At 51.6% G+C, this 26858-nt stretch overlaps 1 protein-coding gene across 2 annotated transcripts in view; it reads right to left on the reverse strand.

Moving 5' to 3' along the window:
- Positions 1–26858, reverse strand: part of BCR (BCR activator of RhoGEF and GTPase) — a 123980-nt gene that overhangs the window by 9184 nt on the left and 87938 nt on the right. For both annotated transcript variants that reach the window (XM_039222156.1, XM_039222155.1), the window contains exons 9-16: positions 21239–21360; positions 19861–20029; positions 19186–19305; positions 18192–18267; positions 16621–16725; positions 15891–15965; positions 12697–12794; positions 10734–10865 (exon numbers count right to left, since the gene is read on the reverse strand). In XM_039222156.1, coding sequence (XP_039078087.1) covers positions 10734–10865; positions 12697–12794; positions 15891–15965; positions 16621–16725; positions 18192–18267; positions 19186–19305; positions 19861–20029; positions 21239–21360 — 897 coding nt within the window. The remainder of the gene's footprint in view (positions 1–10733; positions 10866–12696; positions 12795–15890; positions 15966–16620; positions 16726–18191; positions 18268–19185; positions 19306–19860; positions 20030–21238; positions 21361–26858) is intronic.

A 26858-nucleotide genomic window follows, 5' to 3' on the forward strand; every position in this document is an offset into this window, starting at 1 on the left:
CTGGCACGCGCTCTCATGTGGCTATTTAAAGGACCAAAGAAGTAAACAAGCTGGGGACTGGGATTTGGAAAAATAGATGATTGAGTGGAGAGGACCAGGAAATGGTGCTTCAGATGTCTGTGGGGGCCCCTTGTGGTCTCAAGGTCTCAGTAAGGAATATGCCTGCTGCTGGGGGCTGGAGGACTAGACGGAGACTGGGTAGGTAGGGGGGTGTCTGCTCACACCCAGTATTCTCAGGAGGAAGAGATGGTTTCCTGCTTGTCTCCTCGGGGTTAGGTGAGGCAGGGAGCTCCAAGGAATAAGAGTGGGCAGTGGGGCTGGTGGAGGGTTGTCCCCAGGTCCCCAGGTGGCTTTGCTGAGGACCTGGTGCTAGGTGCTACCCTATGCCGGAGAGGCAGGACTAAACAGTCCAAAGGAGGCAATGCCCATTTCCTCCCCGTTAGCCTCTGTGTAGACTGTAGTTCCCCCTGTGCCCACTGTCATCGCCCAGGATGGTCCAGCAGGGCTTCCCCAGGGCTCTTCACTGAGCTTCACATCTGCACTGGAAGCTACTCCCTGGAATGGGTCTTCACAGAGAAATTTCTCCAGGAGGGAAATCTGGTCTCCTGTTCTGCTTTTATTGCTACAATCTGTTCTCCTGTCCTCTAGCATCTACATCTTTAATTCTTTGCTGCCCTTCTCTGATCCCCACCAGGCTCCAGCATCACTTTAAAGGATAAAGGAATACTCCCAGAACATCTATGATCAAAAAGACAGATGGTAACAAGTGTTGGTTAGGCTGTGCAGAAACAGGATCCCTCAGACTCTGCCGCTAGGGATATAAAATACTGCAGTCACTCTGGAAAAGTAGGGCAGCTCCTCACAAAGCTAAACTTGGCTTCTTGGTACAGCATTTTCACCCCCAGGTGGAAATTCCACACGGGAAGAATGAAAACATCCATTCACACAAAGACTTGTTTGCCCACGTTCACAGAGGTGTTAACCGTAATAGCCTCGAGCTGGAAACAACCCAATGTCCATCAAATGGTGAATGGATAAACAAAACATGGTAAGTGAATGCACTGAGTGGAATATGATTCAGCCTTAATGAGGAATGAAGGGTTGGTACTTGCTATAATGTGCGTGACGTTCAAAAACCTGCTAAGGGGAAGAAACCTGTCTCAAAAGACTACACGAATATACAATTATTCCATTTATATGAAACAAGAAGGAAGGGCAAATCTATATACAAAAAGTAGATCAGCCTGGGTCTGGGGGTAAGAACAGTGAGTGATTATAAATGGGAATGAGGAAATCCTTCTGGGGATGGAAATACAGTAAAACCTTGGATCGCAAATAACTTGTTCTTCGAGTGTTCTACAAGACAAGCAAACATTTCTAATAAACTTTAACTTGATAAATGAGTGATGTCTTGCAGTACGAGTAGTACATGATGCTGAACTTGACATGATCACAACTGGGCCAATGGTTCTTGGAATTCACTTTGATATACAAGTGCTTTAGGTTACAGGCCTGTTACTGAAATGAATTATGCTTGCAAACCAAGGTTTTACTGTATTCTACAACTCTGTAAATTGACCAGAAATGATTGAATTGTATATTTATAACGGATGCATTGTATGGTATGCCAGCTAAGAAAATAAAGATAGGGTCCCAAACTGGACCGCAGTAGAGCAAGGGTCCAGATCACATGGCCTCACTCTCTCCAGGGTGGTAGTGGTATGCTTCTTCAGGACAAATCTTGGGCAATCTTTACAAGAAGGGTAAGCTCATGTTTTTACATGTTCATAACTTCTACAGCCGAAAATCTTCCTCAAATGTTTGTTAAAAACAATCATCACCCATTTTATGTTACTGATACAAAAAACCCTTTGGACCTGCTCCTTCCAAGATGGTTTAAGAGGTGACACGGGTTTCTCCCCTTGCTCACCCCCAACACAAGCTGCATCTCATTCATTTCTGAGTACCATGCCCCCAGTCACCTGGGAAGGCTTCCCTCCTCCTGATAATAGGAGGCCCTGGGATAACCCCCTGTGATGAAAGGCTGGGTCTCTCTGTACCCATGTAACAGTATCCACTGGACCCAACCACTGAACTGAAAATCACATCTCCTCCACACTCCATCTCCTTCCCACCTGACCACAACTCTTACTCTTATTTCAGTTAATGTATGCATCTCCTTCTAGCCCCAAAGACAGGGCTTTTGCCTATTCCATTCGCTGCGATATCTACAGGCCAGACATGTGTATATAGGACATACAATGTAAACATACTTAATATACACAGGTTGTAGTACATATTAGCACAGAGTGAGCATTTGGTCCCTGGGGACTGCTGAGAGCCAGACGCTTGCCCTCTTACAGATAAGGGTGCTGAGGCTCCCAAAGGGTGGGTTTGAGAGGCTTCTGAAGGTGGCTTCTCCACCATGCTGCATGAAGCAGGAGCTGATTGTCCCTCTGGTGGGGGATTTCATGAAAGGGGTAAGTTGTCTACTCTGGGCTCCCATGTCATTCCTGTACCCTGTGGACATGTTAACTCTTTTAATTAAAAAAATTTTATTAGTATTATTTTTTAATGTTTTTATTTATTTTTGAGAGACAGAGTGTGAGTGGGGGAAGAGCAGAGAAAGAGGGAGACACAGAATCTGAAGCTGGCTCCAGGCTCTGAGCTGTCAGCACAGAGCCCAAAGTGGGGATAGAACCCACAAACTGTGAGATCATAACCTTAGCTGAAGTTGGATCTCAACTGACTGAGCCACCCAGGGGCCCCAACTCTTGTTACTTTTCAATTTGTTTGTTTGTTTGTTTGTTTATTGAGAGAGAAAGTGTTAGTGGGGGAGGGGCAGAGAGAAAATCCTAAGCAGGCTCCACACTGTCGATGCAGAACCCAACACAGGGCTGAAACCCACGAACCACAAGATCATGACCTGAGCCAAAGTTGGATGCTCAACCGACTGAGCCACCCAGGCGCCCCTTGACATGCTCTTTAAAAATGGTGGTAAAATATATATAACATAATATTTTAAGTTATGTGTGCACATAACTGCATTTTTAAGTGCACAGTTCAGTGGCATTAAGTATGTCCATAATATCATGCAATCACCACCACTATCTAGTTCCAAAACTTTTTCAACATCCCAAACACCATGCCTGTGAAGCAGTAGCTCCCCATTCCCACCCTCCTCCCAGCCCCTGGTAACTTTTATTCCACTCTCAGTATTGAGGAATTAGCCAGTCTTAGGTACTTCATATAAGTGGGGTCATATATTGCTTATTCTTTTGTGTCTGTCTTATTTCACTTATGTCCTCAAGTTTCATCCATGTAGGGTGTATTAGAATGTCATTCCTTTGTTATGGCTGCATATTTCACTGTATGCATGTACCATACTTGGCTTATGAACTCACCAGGTGATGGGCACTTAGCTTCTTTCCAGTTTTGGGTTGCCATGCTCAGTGCTAATGCTGCACATGTGCATCTACAAGTGTTGGTGGCATCTCCACATTCATACAGCTGTTGCTGGGCACTTCAGAGGGCTCTTGGGGCACACATGCCACAGAACTGGTGGTCGAATGGAGATACTGCCCATGAGTGGGCAGACCTTACAATGAGGTCTTAGTGAGGGCTGGAGCGTGGGTGTCAGGGCACCCCTAGAAAGAGCACCTTTGGACTTGTTGGTCTGTATCCAACCAGGTTTCCATGCCTGAGACAAGCAACCCAGGCTGGCAGAGAAGCTTGGGAAACCACATACAGCCAGCCCTGAGTACCAGTCTGAAATAGAGGAAGGGTAAGACCAGAGATCTGAGGCCCTAGTCTCAACCAAGACCCACAAAAAAATGTAAAAAAAATAAATATATAAACTCTGATATCCCCACTGGAATATGAGTTGTGAGCCCAGCTAGACACACAAAATATCAGGAGAAATGGCAGAAGACAAAATTCTAGGACTTGATATAAAGTTAATCACTAAGAAGGAAGAGGGTGGAGGGGATTGAACAACACAGAAAATTGAAAATGGAGACGAGAAGGGCGCCTGGGTAGCTCAGTCGGTTGAGCATCCAACTTCGGCTCAGGTCATGATCTCGTGGTTGGTGAGTTCGAGCCCCACATCAGGCTCCGTGTTGACAGCTTGGAGCCTGGAGCCTGCTTCAGAATTTGCGTTTCCCTCTCTCTCTGCCTCTCTCCTGCTAGCGTGCAGTTTCTCTCTCTCTCTCTCTCAAAAATAAATAAACGTTAAAAAAAAAGAAAAAGAAAAGGAAATGAAGAAGAGAACAGGAAAAGATGGAAGGAAGGAATTCCTAACAGCTATAAGGCTCCAATGTCTCTGGGCTTTGATGAGTCTTGTGATACTCCCTGGATCCCGGTCCCAGCCCCTGGCCTAGGATATGATGGGGCACTTGGGCAGTGCCTTCACCTTCAGGCTCCCATCCTAATCCCCCAGCACCTGGTCAGGCGCATTCTTATCAGTCCTGAGCCCCGGCTCTTCTCGGAGCATAGGATGTCTGACATCTCCACCTGGGAAAATCCTTTCCCTGAAGTCCCAGACTCAATGCTCCTGACTCTGTGAAGATTTCTCTGTCCGCTGACTCCCCTCAAATAACTACAGTATCCAAGCCACCCAGCCACCCAAGGGCATGGCCTACTCTGGCTCCTGGAACATCTGCAGCACCTTCCTTCCTGAGCCCCTCTGCTCTGTGAAGCACAGGGACAGAGATCTTCTTGTCCTTAGGGTCTCCGGGACCTGACATGCAGGAGGCCCTTGGTGTCTGGCGATGGACCAGGATGACCTTGCTTGTTCACACTCAAAAAACACTCTCAGACTCTTGAATGCTGACAAAAACTGAGGACTGATGGAAGAGGGAGGGAGGGGGGGATGGGCATGGAGGAGGGCACTTTGGGGATGAGCACTGAGTGTTATGTAGAAACTAATTTGACAATAAACTATTTGTAAAAAAAAAAAACAAAACACTCTCAGTGGGGCCCTGTTTACCTATCCACACCTGAGGATTCAGGTTTGTGCATCTATGACTCTCGGAGGGCTGGTGCCCCAGGGATGTGTCCCTGTTATTCACTGTGTCCTTCTGTCCTGGCTGGTGTTCCCTGATGCTCTAAAAAAAAACCAGCTCACCTATGCTGGGTTCAGGAGGGGAGCCCTCCATTCTCCTCTCATGGATACTCCATCACTTAGGAGGGGAAGCAGGGATCTGGCAAGTCATCTCAAGAGCAAGAGCTGAAATCTGAGACTCAGGCTGGTGATTCCTGAACCCTCAGCTCATCACCATCATGTAAGGTGGTAAAACCAGACCGATCTAGGACCCCAGCTCTGGGAAATCAAGCCCTAGCTCCATAGATGATTCTGATACCTTCTGCCCAAACAGGTGTATGAGCAGCTTTGCTGGAGACTTGATTTCCATCCCTCGCCCCATGGCAGGGCCTGCCTGACCTCTGCCCTCCTGGCCAGCTGTGGGCTTCTTCTGCCCCTCCCCCCTCAGATAATCCCAGGGTGCTGCACCTTCTCCACTTCACAGGAAGGGGTTTCCACTCAACTTACGAGTCAATTGAATGTAGGGGGTAGGGGTGGGAGGCACCTGAGGGGGAAGGACATGCTATTCCCACCTCCCCCACCCCACCAACAGGACGGGCAGGGCTACACATCTGTCCCACATGGCATACTCGGAAGGTGCCTGATATTATTGGGAAAAGCCCCCACTCAGGAATGCTGTCCCCCCCAGTCACGGATGCCCTCCCCTAGGGGTGCCCCACACAGAAAACTGTGTGGAGGTTAGAGAAGGCAGAAAGAGGCCTGGCTAGGTTCACACCATCATCACCGCTCCTCCTCTGACTTCCTTCCTGCTTTGTACTGGGGATCCCGGGTTTGTAAACAAGCCCTCCCGGGAATGGGGGTCCTTAGGAGCCGGGCCAGCCACTGCCTACTCTGAGTCACAAGCGGACCTTGTAGTATGCTGGGATTCCTTCCTGGCTAATGACTGCTCAGGGGCCAGGCTTCCCACTCACTCATCTCTTCCACCAAGGCCGATACGGATGAAGGAGAGGAGTCAGAGCCCGCCTTCTCCACTAACAGTGACGACAACAAGTAACAATAGCGGCAGCTGACACTGAAGGCCCCCACATCTGGCTTCATGGCCCCAATGCAGTTTACATGTGTGGAAACAAGTTTATACAGGCACTGATGACTTGCCCCAGGTCACAGGAGGCACGCTGGGGCTGAGGGAGTGGAGAGGGTCTTCCCTTGACCAAACCAGTCAGGCTCCTCTTGAGTTGTTTCCTAACTAGACCTCATTCCTGGGAATTTCCCCAAGAGCCCAGTTTTAGCATGAACCTGCCTCCATATCCTTGATAGTTGATTACCCTCAACATCTGACCAGATTCGTCTTCTCCCCACCCCCAGGGACATCTGACCACCCTGTCCTGCGCATTAGGTTGATTTAGCCAGAATCCTCCTTTGCCCCTGATGTTTCCTCTTAGTAAGCTTCCAACCAATGATACCCGTCCCCCCCCCCACACACACACACCGTCTGCTCCTTGGCTATATTGGGGGATACCACCTCACACCAGTCAGAGTGGCTAAAATGAGCAAATCAGAGAACTCTAGATGATGGCGAGGATGTGGAGAAACGGGCACCCTCCTACACTGTTGGTGGGAATGTAAACTGGTACAGCCCCTCTGGAAAACAGTGTGGAGGTTCCTCAGGAAACTAACAATGGAACTCCCCTATGACCCAGCAATAGCACTGCTAGGAATTTACCCAAGGGATACAGAAATGCTGATGCATAGGAGCACATGTACCCCAATGTTCATAGCAGCACTCTCCACAATAGCCAGAACATGGAAAGAGCCTAAGTGTCCATCAATGGACGAATGGATCAAGAAGATGTGGTTTATCTATACGATGGAATACTACATGGCAATGAGAAAGAATGAAATCTGGCCATGTGTAGCAACATGGATGGACCTTGAGGGTGTTATGCTGAGCGAAATAAGTCAGGCAGAGGAGGACAAATACCATATGTCTGCACATATAGGAGGATTAGGAGGAACTTAACCTAGGAACAAGGGGGAGAAGAAGGGGGGGAATGGTGGGGGAAAGGGAGAGAGGCAAACCATGAGAGACTCTTGAATGCTGACAAAAACTGAGGACTGATGGATGTGGGGGGGGGATGGGCATGGAGGAGGGCACTTGTGGGTATGAGCACTGGGTGTTATGTGGAAACTAATTTGACAATAAACTATTTGTAAAAAAAAAAAAAAAAGAATTGGGGGTCCATCTCTCTTCCCGCACGGGTTCCTATACCTGTATCTCGCTGAATATAGTTAACTTTGATGTTCTAACGAGGTTGTGAGTAATTTTTTTCTTTTTAAATAGAGCCCATGACTTCCACTCCTGTCCCATCTTGTCCTACTAAAGGAATAGCAAAGGAGAACATCTGCAGAGGAGTGCCTCTCAAAGCACCTACGTGGGGAAATGCAGACTAGGGCCAGACGGCAGAAAGGGGCAGAGAATTGCCAGAGCTCAGAGAGATGCCCCAAGCCGGCCCCCATAATACCATTTGCTGTCTTCTTCCCTGGGACAGGACAGGTGCTCATCTGGTACCCCAGTATGTCCGAGAGTGTCTGAGAGCACAGGTTATGTGCATAAAGGAATATTTTGTTTCTACTCAGCGGTAATGTGTTGAAGGGTTTCCAGAGAGGCTCAGGACAAGAAGAGGAAAAGTATCTATTCTTTTTTCTCTTCCACTGAGAACCCCCAGTTACCCACTGATGCTCAAGGCCCTGGTTCAAATCTCACTGCTTCCTGGACTATTGGAAGGAGTTCCCCATTGGAGGATTTGGATGATTTGAGTCAAAGGCTGGTGGAATCTGATCTTCCTTTAGCCTTGTGTGATGGGCTGAAAAAGGGGCAGGACACCCAGCCTGTCTGCATCCTCAGTTCACCATGGGCTCTGTAAGATGGGGTTCAGGGCTGGGTGTGCAGGAGGGATTCCAGGCTGCGGGCAGACCCAAGCATGGAGAGGGAGAAGGGAGGGGGAGCAAGAGGAACACATTAGTTGTCGAGAAGCAGAGTAGAGCCCAAAATCTCAAAGGGCCCAAGCTGTGACTGTTGCCCAGTAAGTGTCAAAACATGTCAGTTTTCAGAGATGTCCAGCACCAGTATGCTCATAGAATAGCAAAATCTGGAAAACACCTAATGTTCATTAAGAGCAGAATGGCCCAATGATGTGGTTGACTCAATCCACAGGACTCTCTATAAAGCCAAGAAGGTGAAGGCAATCTACATGGAAACATTGGGATTGGATCGATCTCAAGGACACTGTGGGGGGTGGGGGGAGGTGTCAACACATGTGGGCTGCAGAGTGGTGAGTGTCTGCACTGGGCAGGTGAGCCATTCCCAGGCATCACCCCAACTTTGCAGTGGGTGTACACATTGGTCAAGGTGGGATGCAAGTCGAGCTCATGGGGGATGACCCTGCTTGGGGAAGGCATCTGGCTTGTCAAAGATCCTTGGATAGGACCCCAAAAGTGGAACAACTGAAGAGCACTGGCTTGCACTTCTGCTTCTCCCACCCAGAAGCCTTTTGCTACCAAGACCCTACAACTGGCTCAATGGTGTGCCAGGCTAATGGGGAGCAAGGAGGAACCATTCCCTTCTCCCTTAGCATCTAAGCCACAGGAAGGACTCAGGTCCAGGACATCCAGTGAGTGCCCCTGGACTAGGAGCTCACCTTCATAGACCCTACCCATTGAAAGAGGATTTCAGCTATCTCCATTTCTATCTCAGTCCGTACTTCCTCACTGATTAAGTTCTTTCCAGCTTTTCTCTTAACTAAGGCAAAAGAACTAGCAGGAAAGTATCCCCTGAAAACTGAAGCTACCCTTCAAGTAATAAGGACTGTCCTGACGTCAGCAAGAAACCACATAACTGACCCCAAGACAATGCTTCACCTGACCTTCACTGCACACACTCACCGACCTTTGCCTCACACTGATATGAACCTGGAAGCATTTTTGGCACTTTGGAGACAGTCTTTGAGATGCTAGTCCCGTCTTCCCAGTGTTGGCCTCTCTGAAATAAATTCCTTTTCTATTTCACCACCACTCCTCTCTTTGCCTATGGATTTTATCAACAGCGAGTGGCAAACCTGGTCTGTTTGGGACCCCCTGTGCCCAGTTACATCTTCTGAGAAAGGGGCCAAGAATCCTGCTTTCCCTATGCCGGGCAAGGCTGCCCCACTGATCCTCAACATGCACCCCACACTTCAGTGGACTCGCTGGAGTGTTGCCCAAGGCTGGTCTTGCCCCCACCTGAAGTCCAGCCCCAGGTCCTGTCTGTGGGGTCAGTTGAGGCCTTGGGCCTGCTCTCCCAGGAAGGTATGGGATGTGGTGTGGGGGATTTCATCAGATTTCTTTCCCTGTGTCTTTGTGTGTGGGGGGTGTCCTGCCCACTGGCTGGGTGGTATCTGCTGGCAGGTATGTAGGGGTGGGGGGCAGATATAAGGCGGCCAAAGGTGCATTTTTACTTTTAGACTTGGTTTCAAGGTACGGGGTGGGAAGGACTCCCTGGAGGCCCTGAGCCACTGAGTTCCCTAAATAAGCTTCCAGGGGGGGAAACAGGTAGTATGAAAACCTGCCTGAGAACCTGGTGAAACAGAGAGAGGATCCAGAGCTACTGCTCAAGGAGGATCTGCCGGTGCCGGTCTGAACAAATGCATGTGGGCCCTCCCCACAAAAAATTACTCAGAGGTGACTCACCCTCTCTTCTCCTTCATTCCTGCTGCTTAGTATTTCAGCAGAAAAGGATTTTACTTCCTGCCCTCAGGGAAGGGAGGTGGGGCTTTGTGGAGAACCCCTTTCTCCCACAGACACCCGGAATGCCTGGCCAGCCCACTCCTGCTGGAGGCTTCCCCGGAGGGTCTGAGAGAAGCAGAGCAGTCAGTGCCCACCCCCCAGGGCAGGGCAGGGAAGGAGCTAGTAAGATGCCCTATAAGGAACTGCATATCAGGGTTTTCCCCTAATGGGGCATAGAACTGCACAGGTGAGGCCGTGAAAAACACAAGGCAGGCAGTGTAGCTCCTGTCTGCCAAGAAGCACAAGGGCTAGTGGTTGGCTTCCAGTGGCTGGGCGAGCTTCCCAAGGACTAGTGGATGGTTTTCTGGCCTGGATGGTTTTCACTGATGACTTGGGATCCCCTTGCTTGTCCTGTATGGACACTTACTCTTACTGCTATGCCAACTCTGGTGGAGAGACCTATGTCTGCCCTGCTTAGAGACGTAGCTGCCCCCTGTGGAAGCCAGGTCTAGAAGCCACAGAGGACATCAGGCGGGTAGACTCCGGGATTCTTGTGCTTTTTCCAATTTGAGATGGCCTCCAAACTGCTAACTGCAGCCCACAGCACTGCCTCACTGTTTTGCCTTTGGGCTTTGCTAACTAAGGCCATGGAAGAACAGAGCCCCCTGCTGCAAAAACAAGTAAAATTGAACTTCCTGTGGGGGCAAGATGGGGCATAACAGGTACTCAAACAGAGAGAGGGGCAGGAATTCCCCCAAGCCCCAAGCCCTGGAGCCAGGCCACCTCAGTGTCCCAGAAGGTCAAATGAGGAAAGAAACTGAAGCATCTGGAGCACAGTGTGGGTGGGTCCAGGGGCAGGTGTACGAGGCTGTGTCGGAGGTGGGGAATGGCAGAGGGACTCTGCAGGGGGCAGAGAGGGCAGCAGCCTCACCTGGATCTGGCCCTTCCCCATGATCCTGTCTGTGCTCTCGCCATCCTCCTTGGTGATCTTTGTTTTGTTGTAACACTTTTCATAGCAGAGAATCCTCAAGGTCTGGGAGCCTTCCAGCTCAATCTCAAACTCCTGTAGCCCCAAGAAAGGAAAGTCCCTTGTTACCAGACAGGTCCAATGGTTTCTTTGCTTCCCTGGAAGGACCCAAGCCTCGAGAACCTGCTTACTTTAGTCCTGCAATGAAGACCCTCAGAAGCTACTTCTCTGTGAGCGTCCCACTGTGGCTCAGTCTGGATGCTTTTGGAAGCTCTGAATGTCTCTCACATTGAATCCAAGCTCCCTAAGCCAGTAGGTCAAAGGACAGTCCCCGTACCACCTACATCAGAAGCTCAGGGGTGCTGGTTATAAATGCAGATATTCTATGGACTTTGAGTGACAATGATGTCAGTGTACGTCCACTGATTAGAGAGGGAGGCTGTGCGTGTTTGGGGACAGTGGGCATATGGGACATTTCTGTCCTCTCTGTTCTGGACCTAAAGCTGCTCTAGAAATTAAGTCTATTTGAAAGGGGGGCAAAAATCAACCCATGGAGGTGATATAGGGGAGGAAAGAATTGTTCCTATAGGCTTTGGGATGTGTGGTGTTGACTTTCTCTTCCATCACCTCATGATGTCTTCAGTAAATTCTGCATTTCACACCAGTGTTTTTGCAGGCACGGGTTCATGGTGCGGAAATGGAAGGTGGCAGGGGAAAAGAAAGAGATTTCTGCTTTCTGAGCCTGCATGGGGGTGGGGAGGGCGTATGAGCCAGGAATATGTAACAGCCCTGGATGATCCAAAAGCACACCCAGGGTGGCCACCAGGTTAAGCTGGTCTGGAACCCTCCATGCCTTGGCTCCTTGAGCCTCTACTGCGGGCTCATACATGAACCCTTTGCACTGTGTCCTGAAGCCCTCCCTCATTGCCCCTTTCGGTTACAGCCCTTTTGCTGTCTGCAAAGCCTTTGATGGACCCATTTGGCTATGATGCTTCCTTGTCACAGCAGCCATCACCCTTTCTGCACAGATGCCCAGAGCTATAATAACCAGGCAATTCTATGGGCTCCACATGCCCCAGGCCTACTAAGGCAGCAAGTCTGATGATCAGAGTCATGGATGCTGAGAAAGGAGAGCTGGGTGCTGGCCCCATGGCTCTGCCAGCCACATGACCCGAGGTGGACCAGGCAGCCAGCTGGTCTTAGCTTTTGCTTCTGCAAGAGAGTAGGTGGTTTGCCTCCACCCATAGCCTCAAGCATGAGGCTTTCCAAGGTCACAGCTACTCCAGAAACTGGAAAATGGCATTCTCACGGATGGGGGTAATTCATCAATACTGGTTACTCTATAATCATTCCTGTGCTTCCAAAGGCTCAAGGCAAGATAGTAAGCAAGTTATACAACAGCTCTTCAAGGTGAAGGAGAACAGAGCAGCAAACTATACAAACCCAACATCCGGGACAGGCAAACAGGGTCCCTACCCCAGCCCCCACTGGCAGAGTCCCAGGCTTCTGGAAACCAAGAGGGCTACAGGGCTCATTCCAATTTCCGAGAAAAACACTAAGGAAACCTACCAAGTAAACTCTAAGCAATAACAAAGGCAGCACAAAAAAGCCCTTATAAGTTTCTCTTCCAAAAGCTTCTCCAGCAAAATAGGCCGTTTCTTTGTGATGGGGAGTGGAGGGGGTTGGATTCTCAGTAACACAGAGATAAAATCTCTTAGACTGGTCCCCCCACCCCTCCCAGGAGATTCCTGGAATGCTGGTGGAATGTGGGCAGGGCAGTGGTGGCGCCTGCCTGCGAGGAAAGACATTAGGGAGCCCTTGGGTGGGGGGGGGGGGGGGGGGGGCGGGGGGGAGGTTCAGACTCTCCCACGGAAAAAATCCTGGCCTGCCAGCCAGGGCCAGCACTTGACTGGAAGCAGTGCCTCACCTCATTCCAGTTGGGCTCAGCTGTGTCTCTGTAAACGCGAGTCTTGGCTTTATTCACAAAATAACCGAAGGAATCTACCTCCAGGGTGCAGTACAGATCTGTGGGAGGGCAACACAGGGAAGGTGACGATACTTTTCCACGTTACCCAAATTCTCTATAACACAGGGGCTATTTTTGTAGGGGGCCAGGGGCAGGCTGCCCCAAGATGGGCGGGCCACTGTGACTAGAAGATTATTCTGAGCTGAGAGCAATCAAGACCCTCAAGAGAAATGGGTTCAAGAGAAGTTCTGCCCTTCCTGTAAATTTGATCTGAGTGACCACTGGTGAGGCAGGGTAAGCATCCACTTGCTAAATATCTGCTCTTCCTATTGCCCTGTGAATTGCATTCCTTTCCTCTGAAGCCCCAGACCCCGGCCCCCTCCCCTAGGTTCAGGATGACACATATGCCTCATTTTGCCTGCCTTTGTAACTTCCATGTCTGTGTGGATTCCCAGCATGTATGCTTTAAATTTAATTTTTTCCTGTTGGTCTCATGTCAATTTGATTATTAGTCCAGCTTGAAAGGATCTCTGAAGAGGACAGGAATTCTTGCTCCTTGACATTTTTAAAATCAGGGGGGGAAGAAAAGGTCTTAAGTTTCTTTTAAAAATAAAACAACCTTGAAACCAATAACCAATATTGCACTGCATGTGAACTAACTAGAATTTAAATACAAATTTGGAAAAAATAAAGCAAAACACCAGTGGCCGCCACGGGCCCCAGCACCTCCTGCGCAGATTCTCCCCCGTGGTACAGCTGAACCAGCACCTGTCAGAAGGTGCACTCACTTGGTCATCTGACAAACCCTGGGTAAAGCCTCTATGTGAGCAGAAACCTATGGCTGGTGACCTGGGCAGAGGTGAATATGCCATCACCACCAGGAGGATGATGCACAGAGAAGGGTGGGGCCAGGGGAAATGCCTACCACCTGCGCAGGCCCTGCTGTAAGTTTACTAGGTCAACTGGGGTAAAGAGTGCTTCAGGCCAGGGCAGGGCACTGAAAACAGCTCAGTGCTGGGAGAATTGTGGGGTGCAGGGGGAGCAGAGGTAGGGACCAGGAAGGAGGTCACTCCCAGGGCCTGGATGAAGGGTGAAGCAGGTGGCCAGAGGTGATGAGTAAAGTCCACCGACAGAGTATGTCATCTTACTGATATCAGCAGGGAACCAGATGGTGGTTTCTGGCCTAGCCACAGGGCAGAGGGTTGCACCTCTTACCGGGGCAGGACATAAAATAAGAGGAATAAGTTTGGGGGCCCAAATAATAGGTTAAGTTTGGGGATGTGAAGAATAGAGTGTGGGATACTGAGGACTCACACAGAAAGGTAATAGAGGGGGGCCAAGAGAGAAGACTGGGGATGGAGAGGCAGTTCTGGACATCAACTGCGCTGCTGATGGAAGGGTCCCTGGGCATGGGAAAGAGGGAGTATATGCAGTGAGGGAGCAAGGCCCAGATTGAACCCTTGAAAACACTTGCATTTATGTGAGGGGGGGCGGGGCAGGTGCTCCCAGGGGAACAATCACGCCTATATGATAACTTCACGGAGGTATAATCTGGATACTGTACAATGCATCTGCTACAGGTTAGAGGACTTTTAGTAAATCAGCATTGCCACTGTTTCAGAACACTGTCCTCCCCCCAAAAAGGCCCTCTGGGATCACGTGCAAACCTCTTCCCACCCCCAGTCCCAGGAAACCCCTGCTAGGCTTTCTGTCTCCAAGTTTTACCTTTTCTAGAAATTTCACACATGTGGAACGATACAACATATAATCTTTTGCATCTGGTGTCTTTGTTAGAAATAATTCTTTTTAGGTTCATCTCTATTGTTGCCTGTATCAGTATTCTGTTCCTTTTTATTGCAGAAGAGCGCTCTGTTGCATGGATGAAAGTATTTTATCAGGCACATCTAAGTCTTTATACAGACATGACCTTATCTCTCTGGAATAAATACTTCAAAGCGGGGCTGCTGGGTCACACGGTACGGGTATGTTTAACTTTTTAAGAAAGTGTGAACCTGTATTCCAGGGTGGCCAAACCATTTCACATCTTCACCAGTGGAGTGTCTGAGGGTTCCAGTTTCTCCACATCCCCACCAACATTCGTTACTGTGTACGTTTCTGGTCATCACCACCCTGGTGGGTGTGAAGCGGAACCTCATTGTGGTTTTATTATTTTTTTAATGTTATTTTTTAGAAGGCGCATGTGGGATAGGGGCAGAGAGAGGAAGACAGAGGATCCAAAGCGGGCTCTGTGCTGACAGCAGAGAGCCTGATGGTGGGCTGTGAGATCATGACCTGAGCCGAAGCTGGACGCTCAACCGACTGAGCCACCCAGGTGCCCCCTCACACGGTTTTAGTTTACATTTCCCTACAATCGCGAGCATCCTCCCATATGCTTATTAGCTACTTGTATTTCTTTGGTGAAGTGTCTACTCAAATCTTTTGCTCACTTTTAAAAACTGGTTGTCTCCTTAGCAGTGAGGTCTAAGAGTTCTCTAATATGTTCTGAATATAAGTCCCGTATCCCGTATCATACATATGTATGTATGTATGTATGTATGTATGTATGTATGTGTGTGTGTGTGTGTATGTTGTGGCTTGTTGCGGATTTCTTGTTTAGTTTTGTAGCGTCAGTGGGACAGGTCAGCAGCACAGTGCCTGCCCTCCGTCCTCTTGTGAGAGACAATGAGGGCTTGTGTGGAGGTGTCATGCTGAGAGATACAGCATGTGCTGCCCTGGACTGAAATGCATCCAACCCTCATTGCTCTGACAGCTTGAATAGCTGAGAGGAGCTCCCTGCCTTGGAGGGGAAGGATGACAAGGGTATACATTTAGCTGTCAGCAGGCAAATCTACTCTACTGGCTGGGGTCAAGGTACTGCTGCCCACAGCCCTCCTGGCCTGGATGGAACTCAGGCTGTATTTTCCCGCTATAACAAACTCCAGTGCCTGCAATTACAAGGACCTACCTGCAGGGGGCAACTCGCCAGCTCACCAGAGACCAAAGATGGGCAACAGTCCACTATGGGTGTCAACCAGCACAGGACCTCACTGAGTTAAGGGTCAAAGGCACCTGATGATATTCTGAACCATGATCCTGGTTCCTCACAGCCTCTAGCTCAGTGCCCTGCTATCTTCTTCCTCAAACTAACCACTTACTTGAACTCTGCTTAAAGCCGCTGGCAGAGTGGACGATGACATTCAGGAACCCGTAGAGCCCTGGAGATTCATCATCTGTGCAAGAGACCAAAGAGGTGAGCATCCGTTCTCCTGAGAGAGGGAGGCAAATGACACGCTATGCTTCAAAATCAACCCTCAATGGGGAGCACCACATGATTGCCATTTGCTCAGTTTGGGGCCAAGTGATGTCATGAGCCAGAAACATAACCATTGTAGCCTCTGTCTCAGGTCTTAGGATCTGAGTTGGCTTCACAACACAAGCAGACCAGGGACTGGGGTGAAATGCAGTAAGGTTCCCAGGACAGGAGAGGAGAGGGGTGAGGTGTAGCATGTGACACAGATATCGTCATGTGAGGAGTTGTATGTGACATGTGTGCATGTGCACGAGCACATACCTATGAGTGGGAATGAGTGTACACGAGTGTGTGCATGAGTGAACACAAAATGCAGCATGAACAAAGGTGTGGGCGAGAAGTGCCTGGCTGGGAGGACAGGGGAGCAGGACCAGACCCAGAGCACAGAGGGCCTGAGATGTGTCGTGTGATCAGGCACAAAGTTATGGGGACAGACCACCCCTGACCTATCCCATCCACTCCCAGGAAGGGCCGACAAGCCCTACACAGCACATATTCCCTCAGGATAAAAACCCACGGTCCCACAGACAGTGCTGGCAGCAGAAAAGGACAGAGCCTTTGTGAGGACAGCCAACCTTCTTTGTTGATGGTCAGTGGAATGCTGTGGACGGTCTGAAGTTTGACACACGAATTGGTCAGCATCTGCAGCTCCACAGATGTTAGGGAGAAGCTTTTGAAACCTGAAAGAGTAGAACCCAGGTACATCAGCTAGCCAGTCTGCACAGCTCCTCAGACTCCAGGGACACCCAGAGGGCCTTCTCCAATGTCCCTGCACTGGGCCTTCACCACACTCTGGTGAGGAGCTGTGGTGGCCAGGAGGGGGCGATCTGCTTCCAAGAGAGGAGCTGGTAAGTGGCCAAGCAAGGATGGCATTGGCCCAGGCTGGGCTAGGAGGCATGGCGGCAGGGTGGGGGGTGGGCGGGGCGGGGTGGTGGTGGCAGTGATTAGCGTAACACTTAGAAACACAGGAGCTGGCCAGGCAACTGTGAGAGGATGCCCTGCAGAATCTTTCTGTGGGGTATCCCAACAAAGACACCCAAACAAACAGCCCTGCCTTGCACTCTGCTGAGGCCCCCACGCCCACCAGGTGAGGAAAGGGGGCTTATTTCTGTAATGGTGCTGAGCAGGGAATAGATGCTGACATGCTGTATGTAGTTGGGATCCCCTGGTTATAAAAGGAAACCCAAGACATGGGCATGGGCAGGGCAGCAGGCACTGGCCAGAGCCTACCAGGAGTGCCTTTTCCTCCAGGATGCAGGGGCGCTGTCGGGGGGAATGGCTCAGCATAGGAATGGATGATAAGTTTGAGCGATGGGAGCTCAGGACAGGGCTGAGGCATGTGGGGCTCCCAGCCCACCTGGGACAAGTTGTTCAGCCTGGCTCTCTCTGCAGGCACTCTCGGAACGGTGGGCACACAGAGTGCACATGGGAACCTCTCAGCAAAGATGGCTCAGGAATCCCAAACTATACAGCTCAGGGGCAGTGGAAGGAAACAGGACCTGTGGCAGAGTCTGCCTTCCCACCCCTAAAGACTGCCAGACAGAACCAGGGGCAGCTCTGAGCTCAGGAGAAGGAAAAAATAGCTAAGAGAGGGAAGCACCCAGGGAACGGACTGTCCCAGAGAGGAGTAAGCACCCTATCCTAAGAGTGGTCAAGTGGTGGCCCCTCAGATAGGGGAGTGGGGCCAGCAGTGTGGCTGTTCAGGCTGGTCCAGCCAGGGGCTACTTTGGCAACAGCACCTGCTGGGAGGTGGGGACGGCCTGGGGAGGAGGTGGGCAAGAGTGCAGGAGGAGCCACAGAAAGGAGGCAGGCATCAGAGTAGGGAGGTTCAGGAGGTAGGTAGGGCATCTGGGGAAGGCATGGGGGGCGGTGGTGGAAAGGGAGGGTTCACAGGGGAGGTCAGAAAGCGGGAGGGAGTGATGCACAGGGGATGCAGGGAAGGCCTTGGAAAGGGGACACAGAGGGTAGAGCCCTAGCAGGAGCTCCTAAACAATTTATTTTCTGAATCAGAGCTCCATGTAGCCTCTCACTTGGATAAGAGCGCCACTGCCCAGCTTCTCAGGAAGAAAGAAAAGGTCTGAAACCACAGAAGGAGATGAGCATCCAGCCCTGAGGTTCCAAGTCTCTCCATGCAGATGCCACTTACACTTCTTCTGCTGCTCCCGGATGTTCTCTCTCCACTCAGCACGCTCGTAGTCAGATGAGATAAGGAATGTGTAACTCTGGGGGGTGAGAAGAATACACCCCGGTTACCTCCACTGCAGCCCAGGCACCCACAGAGTCCTGCAGTGTACCCCTCCAAGGCACACACACCTTGGGGCCAGAGGCTGGCTGGAGCCTGGTGGCTGAGTGTGCTCACAGCTTGGCTCATGCTTCTGGCACTCTCCACCCTTCCTGCCAGCTGGGCTTCAGGCCACAGCTCCTGTGCCCTGGGCAGCTTTGCCTCTGGCAGCGGCCCCTTCCTGGACTGCTCCAGACAGGGCATGACATGTTGTAGCTTAGAGCCACAGAGAAGATCAGCAGGTGGGATCTGCAGAGGCCAATGTCACTTTGACTGACCACCTGCGTCCATCACACAAGCCCTGAGCTGTGACCAGAGACAAGGCTCTCACAGAACCCATCAGGTGCCTCTCCCAGCTGCACTCTAACAAGCTATGTATGATGCCCACAGCCCCAGAGGGAGAGGCCTGGGCTCCAGATGGCACCAGGAGCCAGACTCAGGAGAGAAGGTACTTCTCAGGCTGACGAGGTCTCTGGACAGAATCCTTGTACGGAGAGACAGGTATGCACAAATCTGTGAACCCCCTGCCCTATTCGGACTTCCTGGAGACCCTGTTACCTCTCAGCTGTAGGGGCTGAGCCAGCTGTCGGTCAATCTGGGGCTCCAACCCAAGGCACCAGTCAGAGGGACACATGGGTCTGGGTGTTCCATACTGAACAAGCCTCTCTTGGCATGGGAACATGGCTGCTGTTGAAAAGGCCACATAGGAGCCAGCAACCGAAGCTGCCACACGGCTAGGCAGTGAATCTTGGCCACAGAACAGTGAGATTCCAGACAGACGGGAGCCAGGGGCCAGGAGGGTGTGCCTGGGCTAGCAGGGGGAGGCCCTGGCTGGCTGAGTGGGGGTGGGGACACTCACCTTGCCATTGCGGTTGTGCACCCTGAAGGCCATGCTGGGGGACATAAGCAGGAGCAGTGACTCTTGCTCTGAGAGCTTCTTCTTCAGCCTCTCTATGGCCTTGCTGCCCTTGTTTGCTCTCTGTGGGGAGAGGGCACACAATCACATATCCATTTTGGGGGCCCTGTGTTACCTGTTCCCACCCGGCCCAGTCACACGGCCCCCAGCGCCTCCCTCTGCCTGCTCGGTTTGTGGTGTAGTAGGCCAGCAGGTGGGTGAGAGTTGAGGAGACCCCTGTCCTGCTGAGCCCACCTCAGCTGGGCATTCCTGAGCTGAAGCCCAACCTTCTGGGGACCTACTTTGTCTGTGGCCACCACACGGTGCTTGCTCTGGCCGGGCTCAACCCTACTCTTGAATGCTCCATCTTCACTGTTCCTCAAGTCTTGAAACCTCTCCAGAAACATTAGGGGCCGACCTGGAGTGATCCAGAACACCCAGAGGGGCGGTTCTCCCACCTGGGACTCTCTCCCTATTAGGGCAGCCACACACCTCTCCCACCCCACGTGCTGGATGGCTCCAAGCTGGATGGCGGGCTCACAGGGATCCCCGAAGGCTTCAGATTTGGAGAGTTGGTCAAACACTTGTGCAGCACTCAAGCTGCAGAGCCCAGCTTTGTTCCTTCCCAGCTGGCCTCACCTTCTCTCTCTGGATATCGTTCTTGATCTGGGATATCTTGATCTTCATGGCATCCAACTCCTCGTCCAGCACCAGGGGGATGTTGGGAGCTGCCTCCGACTCATCCACTGTCTGGAAGCTGAGATCCGTAAGCGGGATGTACCATTTGCAGTCATACTGCTGGGTTTTGCTGAGTGAGGAAACTGAACATTAACACATTGCTTTCCTTCACTAATGTTGCTGTTTTCAAGAGCCAGGAAACCCCAAGTTTGGGGCTTGTGCAGTTTACATGAACTTAAAATCTAGGCTGCGGTCCATGCAGCAAGCTGGCATAAGGCCATAGGCAGACACTGGTGACCCAGCCAGGGTGACCCCTGAGAACGGGTAATCTGCATGTGTGACTTAGGCCTGGTCTACCTTATCCTGGGCTGATAGTGGCAGCTTAGTGCTCCCTGACATGGAAGCACAACGGGGCATCCACTGACAGGACAGGACTGCATATACCCCCAGAGCTGTAGAGTTTGAGGGGCTACCGATCCACCAGGAGTAAATCTCTCCCTTGACGGAAAGAGAAACTGAGAATCTCTTTGAAGGTGACTGATTTAAATCTGCTCAGAATGAGGGAGAGTCTAGCTCTGATCTTTCCCAATGTGACCTTCTTTCCTCCGTTCCAGCTGGTGCAACCTGGGTGGTCTGAATCCTGGGAAGAAGGGTGTGTGTGTGGTGGGGGAGCATCTGTAGCCTAGGCTGAAAACAATTTAGAAGCTCTCACCAGGTCTGGAGAGACAAAGTACAGCGATGGCCTAGTGGTACCAGCCCCGCCCCACTAGTCTGCACTAGACCCTGCAGCTCCCTGTCCTGTCACTTTCTCTTTCTGGGTCATGACATGACGGTTACCCAATAGTACTTTGTCAGGTAGGTCCTCCTTTTGTGGCTTTTAATGTTTATTTTTGAGAGAGAGAATGAGACAGAGCACGGGCGGGGGAGAGGCAGAGAGAGAGGGAGACACAGAATCTGAAGCAGGCTCTAGGCTCTGAGCTGTCAGCACAGAGCCTGATGTGGGGCTTGACCTCACAAACCCTGAGATCATGACCTGAGCCAAAGTTGGACACTTAACCAACTGAGCCACCCAGGCACACCAATCTCCTTTTTTCTATAGGAGGCAACAAGCCATTCCAGGTTGTTAATGATGACCTTTAACCCTGAGCCTGGCATCATGGCCAGTTGGAAACAATGTAACTTAAAGAGTATACCTTGGCCACATAGTTACTCAACTCTTTAGGCTCATGTCACAAGAAAAAAACAAAAGCTAGGTTTCTTCCATCTGTGAAACCTGCCCTCTCCCCCAAGCTCCAAGACCCTTCCCACCCGGCAGGATGGGCGCCATGTGGTCACTCACCCTCCACTCTGCTTCTTGAGCTTGGTGCAGAGGAGCAGGTCGGTGAACAGGAAGACATGGCGCAGCTTGCGGGCCCCCTCCACCAGCTCCACCATAAAGCTGTCCTTCAGCAGCTGCCGGTGCTATGGGGGGGCGGGGGGGCGGGGGCGGTGAGGACTGGAGTTAGGGCAGTGGGCCAGCAGGGGGGCAGGCCTTCACACCCGCAGCCTCTTACTTTCACACCCACTCTCCAGTGCTCCCTCTGTCTCAGCAAACACACACACTATGCTTTCCTCTTTGTTCAGTAAAGTTTCTTGAATGTGCTTGGCCTGCGGAGGAGGGTGAGTGGATAGAGTACTAGCCGTTGGCTTGGAGGCTGGGAAGGGGGAACGCTACAGCTATGTCAAAGGCCTGCAGGGAAAACGATGGCAGGAAAAACCCCTGTGGGCAGGGCAGTCCATGCCTCTCCGGGACAGCAATTGGAGACCCAGAACGAGCAAGAGGCCAGCCATGCGAAGGGTATTCTTGGAGAGAGACCATCATAGCGCAGGTCCATGACTAGAAGCTTGGTGCTCAAGGCATGGATGGGGCAGCCTGGTGAGTGGGGAGGAGGTGGGCCCAGAACACTTCAAGGGGGCAGCCCTGACGGTCATGGTTGAGGCTGGGCTTAGTTTTTGTTTTTTGTTTTTTTTAAGTTTATTTATTTATTTTGAGAGAGAGACAGAAGGTGCGAGTTGGGGAGGTGCAGGGAGAGGAAAGAGCAAGAAACCCAGACTCAGTGCTGCCAGTGTGGAGCCTGATGTGGGGCTCAAACTCATAAACCATGAAATCATGACACTTAACTGACAGAGCCACCCAGGTATCCCTGGGCTTAATTCAAGGGCAGCAGAAAGTGAGTAGGGGGACCACAGATGGGACTCCATGCTCTAGTCTTCCTAAGGTCAGTGCCCACGGACAGGCAGAAGCCCACATAGGATGCCTGGATATCTGGCAGCCTGAATCTGAAGTGACCTTCCCAGCGCCTACTGGACCTAGACTGAGCAAGGGATGGGAGGCACTAGCCTGCCACCAAGCTACACGCCTCTGCACCCGGGTGCTTCATCTGAAAGGTCAGAACACTCCCACTGGCTCACACAGCTCCAGGGGTGGCTGAATGCCATGAATGGCACACCAAGGTAAGTTGGTAATTCATCTGAAAAACAGTGCCCAGAACCTCATGTGGGTCAATGCTGTGCCGTGCAAAGGACACAAAGACAGGAGAGGCTGACACGGTGAGCCTTTCCTTTCCCCATACACATTCCAGGTATGCTGTGCAAGCACATGGCCTGACCATCGGATGTGATCCCCACAACACTCTCTGGGCAGATCCTTCAGGCCTATTTCACACGTGAGAAATGGGAGCCTCAGACAGGTTGACCACCATCCCAGGCAGCACAGTGAGTGAGCAAGCAGCAATCTTCAGTGGTCTCACAAGCCCAGAGAGACCAGGTTCTTACAGGCAACCCAGACAGCTTGGCTTCAGGGAAGGCCCCCCAGAGAGGGTGACTCCCAGTCTTCACTGTCCTCACTGTGATGGCCGGGGAAGGGTCTGGAGGACCAAGTACATACACAAGACTGGGAAAAGGCCCATAGGATCTCCCTAGCAAGAGGCATCTCCAACACCCCATGCGTTCGGCAGGCCCACACACCTGGCTCTGCTGTCACCTGCAGCCTCAGAGTCATCTCAGGGAGCCTATAACTTCCTGAACTCTCCCAGACTCTCCGTGAGAGCTGGAGCCAGCAGGACTGCCCAGAAGCAAGTATAGCCTGGGCTGGGCCCCAACACTCCCAGGTGCATAGGCCATACATCACTGTCGCATTCAGCTTGGCTCACAATGGCCAGCTGGGCCCTGGCGACAGAAAGCAAGTTATTTAAAGGGGAGACTATAAGTGGAAGGGCTGGAAAGCTGCTGTGTGTCAAGGCCATGACTCATCGTCACTCACCCTGTGCCCACCTGCCATGGGCAGAGAGCTCACCTGATGGTGACACCCACAGGAAGCAAGAAAGTGTGTGCATCTGGAGAAATGTCCACACAGGGGCGCCTGGGTGGCTTAGTCGGTTAAACGTTCGACTTTCGCTTAGGTCATGATCTCACGGTTTGTGGGTTCGAGCCCCGCGTCGGGCTCTGTGCTGACTGCCAGCTCAGAGCCTGGAGCCTGTTTCAGAGTCTGTGACTCCCTCTCTCTCTGACCCTCCCCTGCTCACGCTGTCTCTCTCTCCTCTCTCTCCTAGAAATAAATAAAACATTAAAAAAAAAAAAAAGAAAAAAAAAAAGAAATGTCCACACAGAGCTGGAGACCTGGGGCAAACCTGACTGCTGGGTCCTAATCAGAGAGCAGGTCTGAGATGTGTCCTGGGACCCTGAAGTCCCAGAGGAATAAGCAGACAGATGCCCCCCACAGCCAGGACAGGGCAGAGGGTCTTTCTAGCCCAGGAGGCAGGGACCAAGGGAACTTCAGTGAGGAAACACGGATCCTTTCTCCGTACAAAGGGGCTGAGCTTCTGGCCACCACCAGCAGAGGGCCCCCTACGTCCAGCTCAGAAGTAGACTCCTCCCCTCTGTCAACAGGTCCCGAAATGCCCAGAATCCTGGCAGTGACCTCCCTCTACCTACCAGCTGACCCACCCTCTCTCCCTGCAAAGTCCTGTTGCTCACACATTCGGCTGAAGTGTCACATTCATCCTCCACAAGACCCCTGTGGGTCACCCTGGTGCTTGTGGCAGCCCACACAGCTTGCCTTGCTGTGTTGAGAGGACATACAGCTGACTGTGGGGAGCACGCAGCCGCCCCACAGACTCAGACTGCATCCCTGGGAGGCTCTGATGGGCTGACCCTGTTTTGATACTGTGACAGTCAAACTCTTGCCTGTACAAACCCTCATCTTTCTATGAGAAGCCCCAAAGCCAAGGGTGCCCTGACACCTTATGGGAGGTGTGGCAGCCCACTACCCCCGAAGCATCCAAGTCCAAGCCCTGCTCTGTGCCAGTGTCTCCAAGGGCTGTCCTGAGCATGTGACTCGTGCGTGTCACCTGCCAGACTCTTGCAGTGCGGGTGGTGGACAGCAGTGGCTATCTTCAGCGTAAGGCTCATTCACTGTGAGTTTTCCCAGTAATGTCACAGTTGCCCTTCCTCCCGAAGACGCACAGGGCCTTGCTTCTGAACCCCAGCCCACCCTGAGGTGTTGCGGCATGCCTGAATGGAAAACACCCAGCAAATGGGCAGGAGGGGACTCCCAGCCCCAAGAAAACAGGCCCCCAACTACAATTCTGACAGATCCACAAAAGGAGCCTGGATCCTGGAAGAGAGGCCACAATCAGGGAACAGGAGGGCAGCAGGTGATGGAGTGTGAGGGAGTGGGGGCTGGGCATCATACTGTCTCTATCCATATTTCCCCAGGCCCAGGGGTGGACCTGAGGCACAGACTCTTAAAGTTGGTGTCCCATCCTGATGCACAGTCTACGGCCCTGACCTGTGGGTAGACACTACCTTTTTGATTATGGAGGTCAGTCAGCCCGGGCCTGGGATCAGCCTGGCTCCAAGCCAGACGCTGAGGAAGGATCCTGCTGCTGAAACAAGCCCGTGAAGAAACAGCAACAAACCCCCATCTGCACCCACACCATTTCAGGAAAGAGAGATAGATGATCATGGAGGAGGACAGAAACAAAAGGAAGGATGGGGAAGCTTTGTGTGTCCCCATGTATAGGTCTGTGTGTGTCCCCTGTGTGTGTATACCCCTGTCTGTGACCACATGTGTGGGTCATATTCCTTTGTTCCTATTATGTCTTTCTGTATGTTTTCATGCCTCTGTGTCCCAACCTATGTGACCATGTGTATGTGTCCCCATATCTGTGTGTGTGTGTGTGTGTGTGTGTGTGTGTGTGTTCCTGTGGATATCACAGTGTGTGTCCCCTGTGTGCATGTCTTCGTGTGTACTCTGGGGCACAGCAGTGGTGGTAGGAAGGAAGGCGCTCCCCTTGGAAAGTCCTTCTATCCCCATATATCAGGTGGGGAACACCTGCTCGAAAGCACACCACTGCCTCCCTGAAAAACTAAGATCACCCCACCAGGGAGTGAAGTGTCTGGAGCCACTGTGTACCTTCACTGCCTGTGGCCCACCTTTCTCTCTCCTCTCTGCAGAGGGATAACACTACCACTTCAGTTCTCTGGGCCTCAGTTTCCTTAAACGTAAGGAGGGATGCAAATACCTGCCTGGGGGCATTTTTTAGAGGATTAAATGTGCTCCACAGGTGGCTATTGGTTACCGTAAGCCAAGACCTCTGTGGGTACAGGCCTTGTGCTGAGATGCCCTGTTGTTGGGCCTCCCACACTTCATGATGACCGAGCGGAGAAGGTACCATCACCCCCATTTCTACAGACAAGGAAACTGAGGCCAGTGAGGTTACATCCTGTGTCTGCGGTTTTCTGACAAGGGGCACCTCTTTCCCCAGGGGTCTTCCACTAGGCTGGCCAGCTTCCTCCGGCTGTCATCTGGGCAACATTGGCCACCACCCCCAGACAGAGCCCATCCAGGGATGACCCATCTGGAAGAAGTGTGTTGTTACAGACTGATGTTTGTGTCTACCCCAAAATTCTGATGCTCTAACCCCTAATGTGACGGTATCTGGAGTAAGGGCCTTTGGAGGTGATTAGGTTTAGGTGAGCCTATGAAGATGGGAGCCCATAATGGCACTGGTATCCTTATAAGAAAAGCAAGACAGAGATCTCTCCATGTGCATGCTGTGAAGAAAAGCCATACGGGTACACAATGAGAAGGGAGCTGTCTCCAAGACAGGAAATAGGCTCTTACCAGACCCTAAGCATCCTGACACCTTGACCTTGGGACTCCTAGCCTCTAGCACTGTGAGAAATGAATGCCTGTCATTTAAGCCCCTAGTTGATGGCATTTTGTTATAGCAGCTGAGCAGACTCAGACACATAAAGAAGCCAGAGCCCAAGATTCCATGGAGGGGGTACTGGGAAGTTTTCCTCAGGTACAGGAAACTGGAGTTTAGTGATAAGCCAGTGGGGCCTTGCCAGGTGAGACCAAGAAGGGTTGCCAAGGAGGGCACAGGTGGGGGCGAGGAGGAGAAGGAAGATGGCCAAGGCAAGGACCAATGAGGTGTCAGTTGTTGGCTGAGGATGCCTGACTTGGCTCCAAGCATTGGCCGGATTTAGCATGTTTAGCCCTGAAGGAGGCCAGTGGCCCGAACCCCCATTCCTATGCCCCTAAAGCAAGGTCTGAACCTGGGGACAGCTGGCTGCATTCCAGTGGCCCAGCTGACACTGCCCATCAGAGCAGCCCTAGCTGTGGGGTAACTCAGTGGGATGTGGAGGTTCAGCAAGTTGGGAACAAGTGTCCCCAGAATAACACACCCACAGCCGAGTGTGTGCTGAGGTCCTGCCTGACCCTCCTGCCCTTACGCCTGTTCTAGGGCTCTCAGCACCTCCCTGCAGAACACAGCTCTGCTCCCTGGTCCCTGAGAAAGCCTCTTGTTTCCCAGGCCCTGGAGAGGCACATCAAAAGACAACTGATCAGAAGGATGAAATAAGAGCTTGACGAAGCCTGGAAAGAACAGAAACCTGCTGGGTGGAGGACGGGG

Source organism: Hyaena hyaena, unplaced genomic scaffold (assembly GCF_003009895.1).
Source record: "Hyaena hyaena isolate Hyena2069 unplaced genomic scaffold, ASM300989v1 scaffold_1080, whole genome shotgun sequence".
NCBI classification, from domain to species: Eukaryota; Metazoa; Chordata; class Mammalia; order Carnivora; family Hyaenidae; genus Hyaena; species Hyaena hyaena.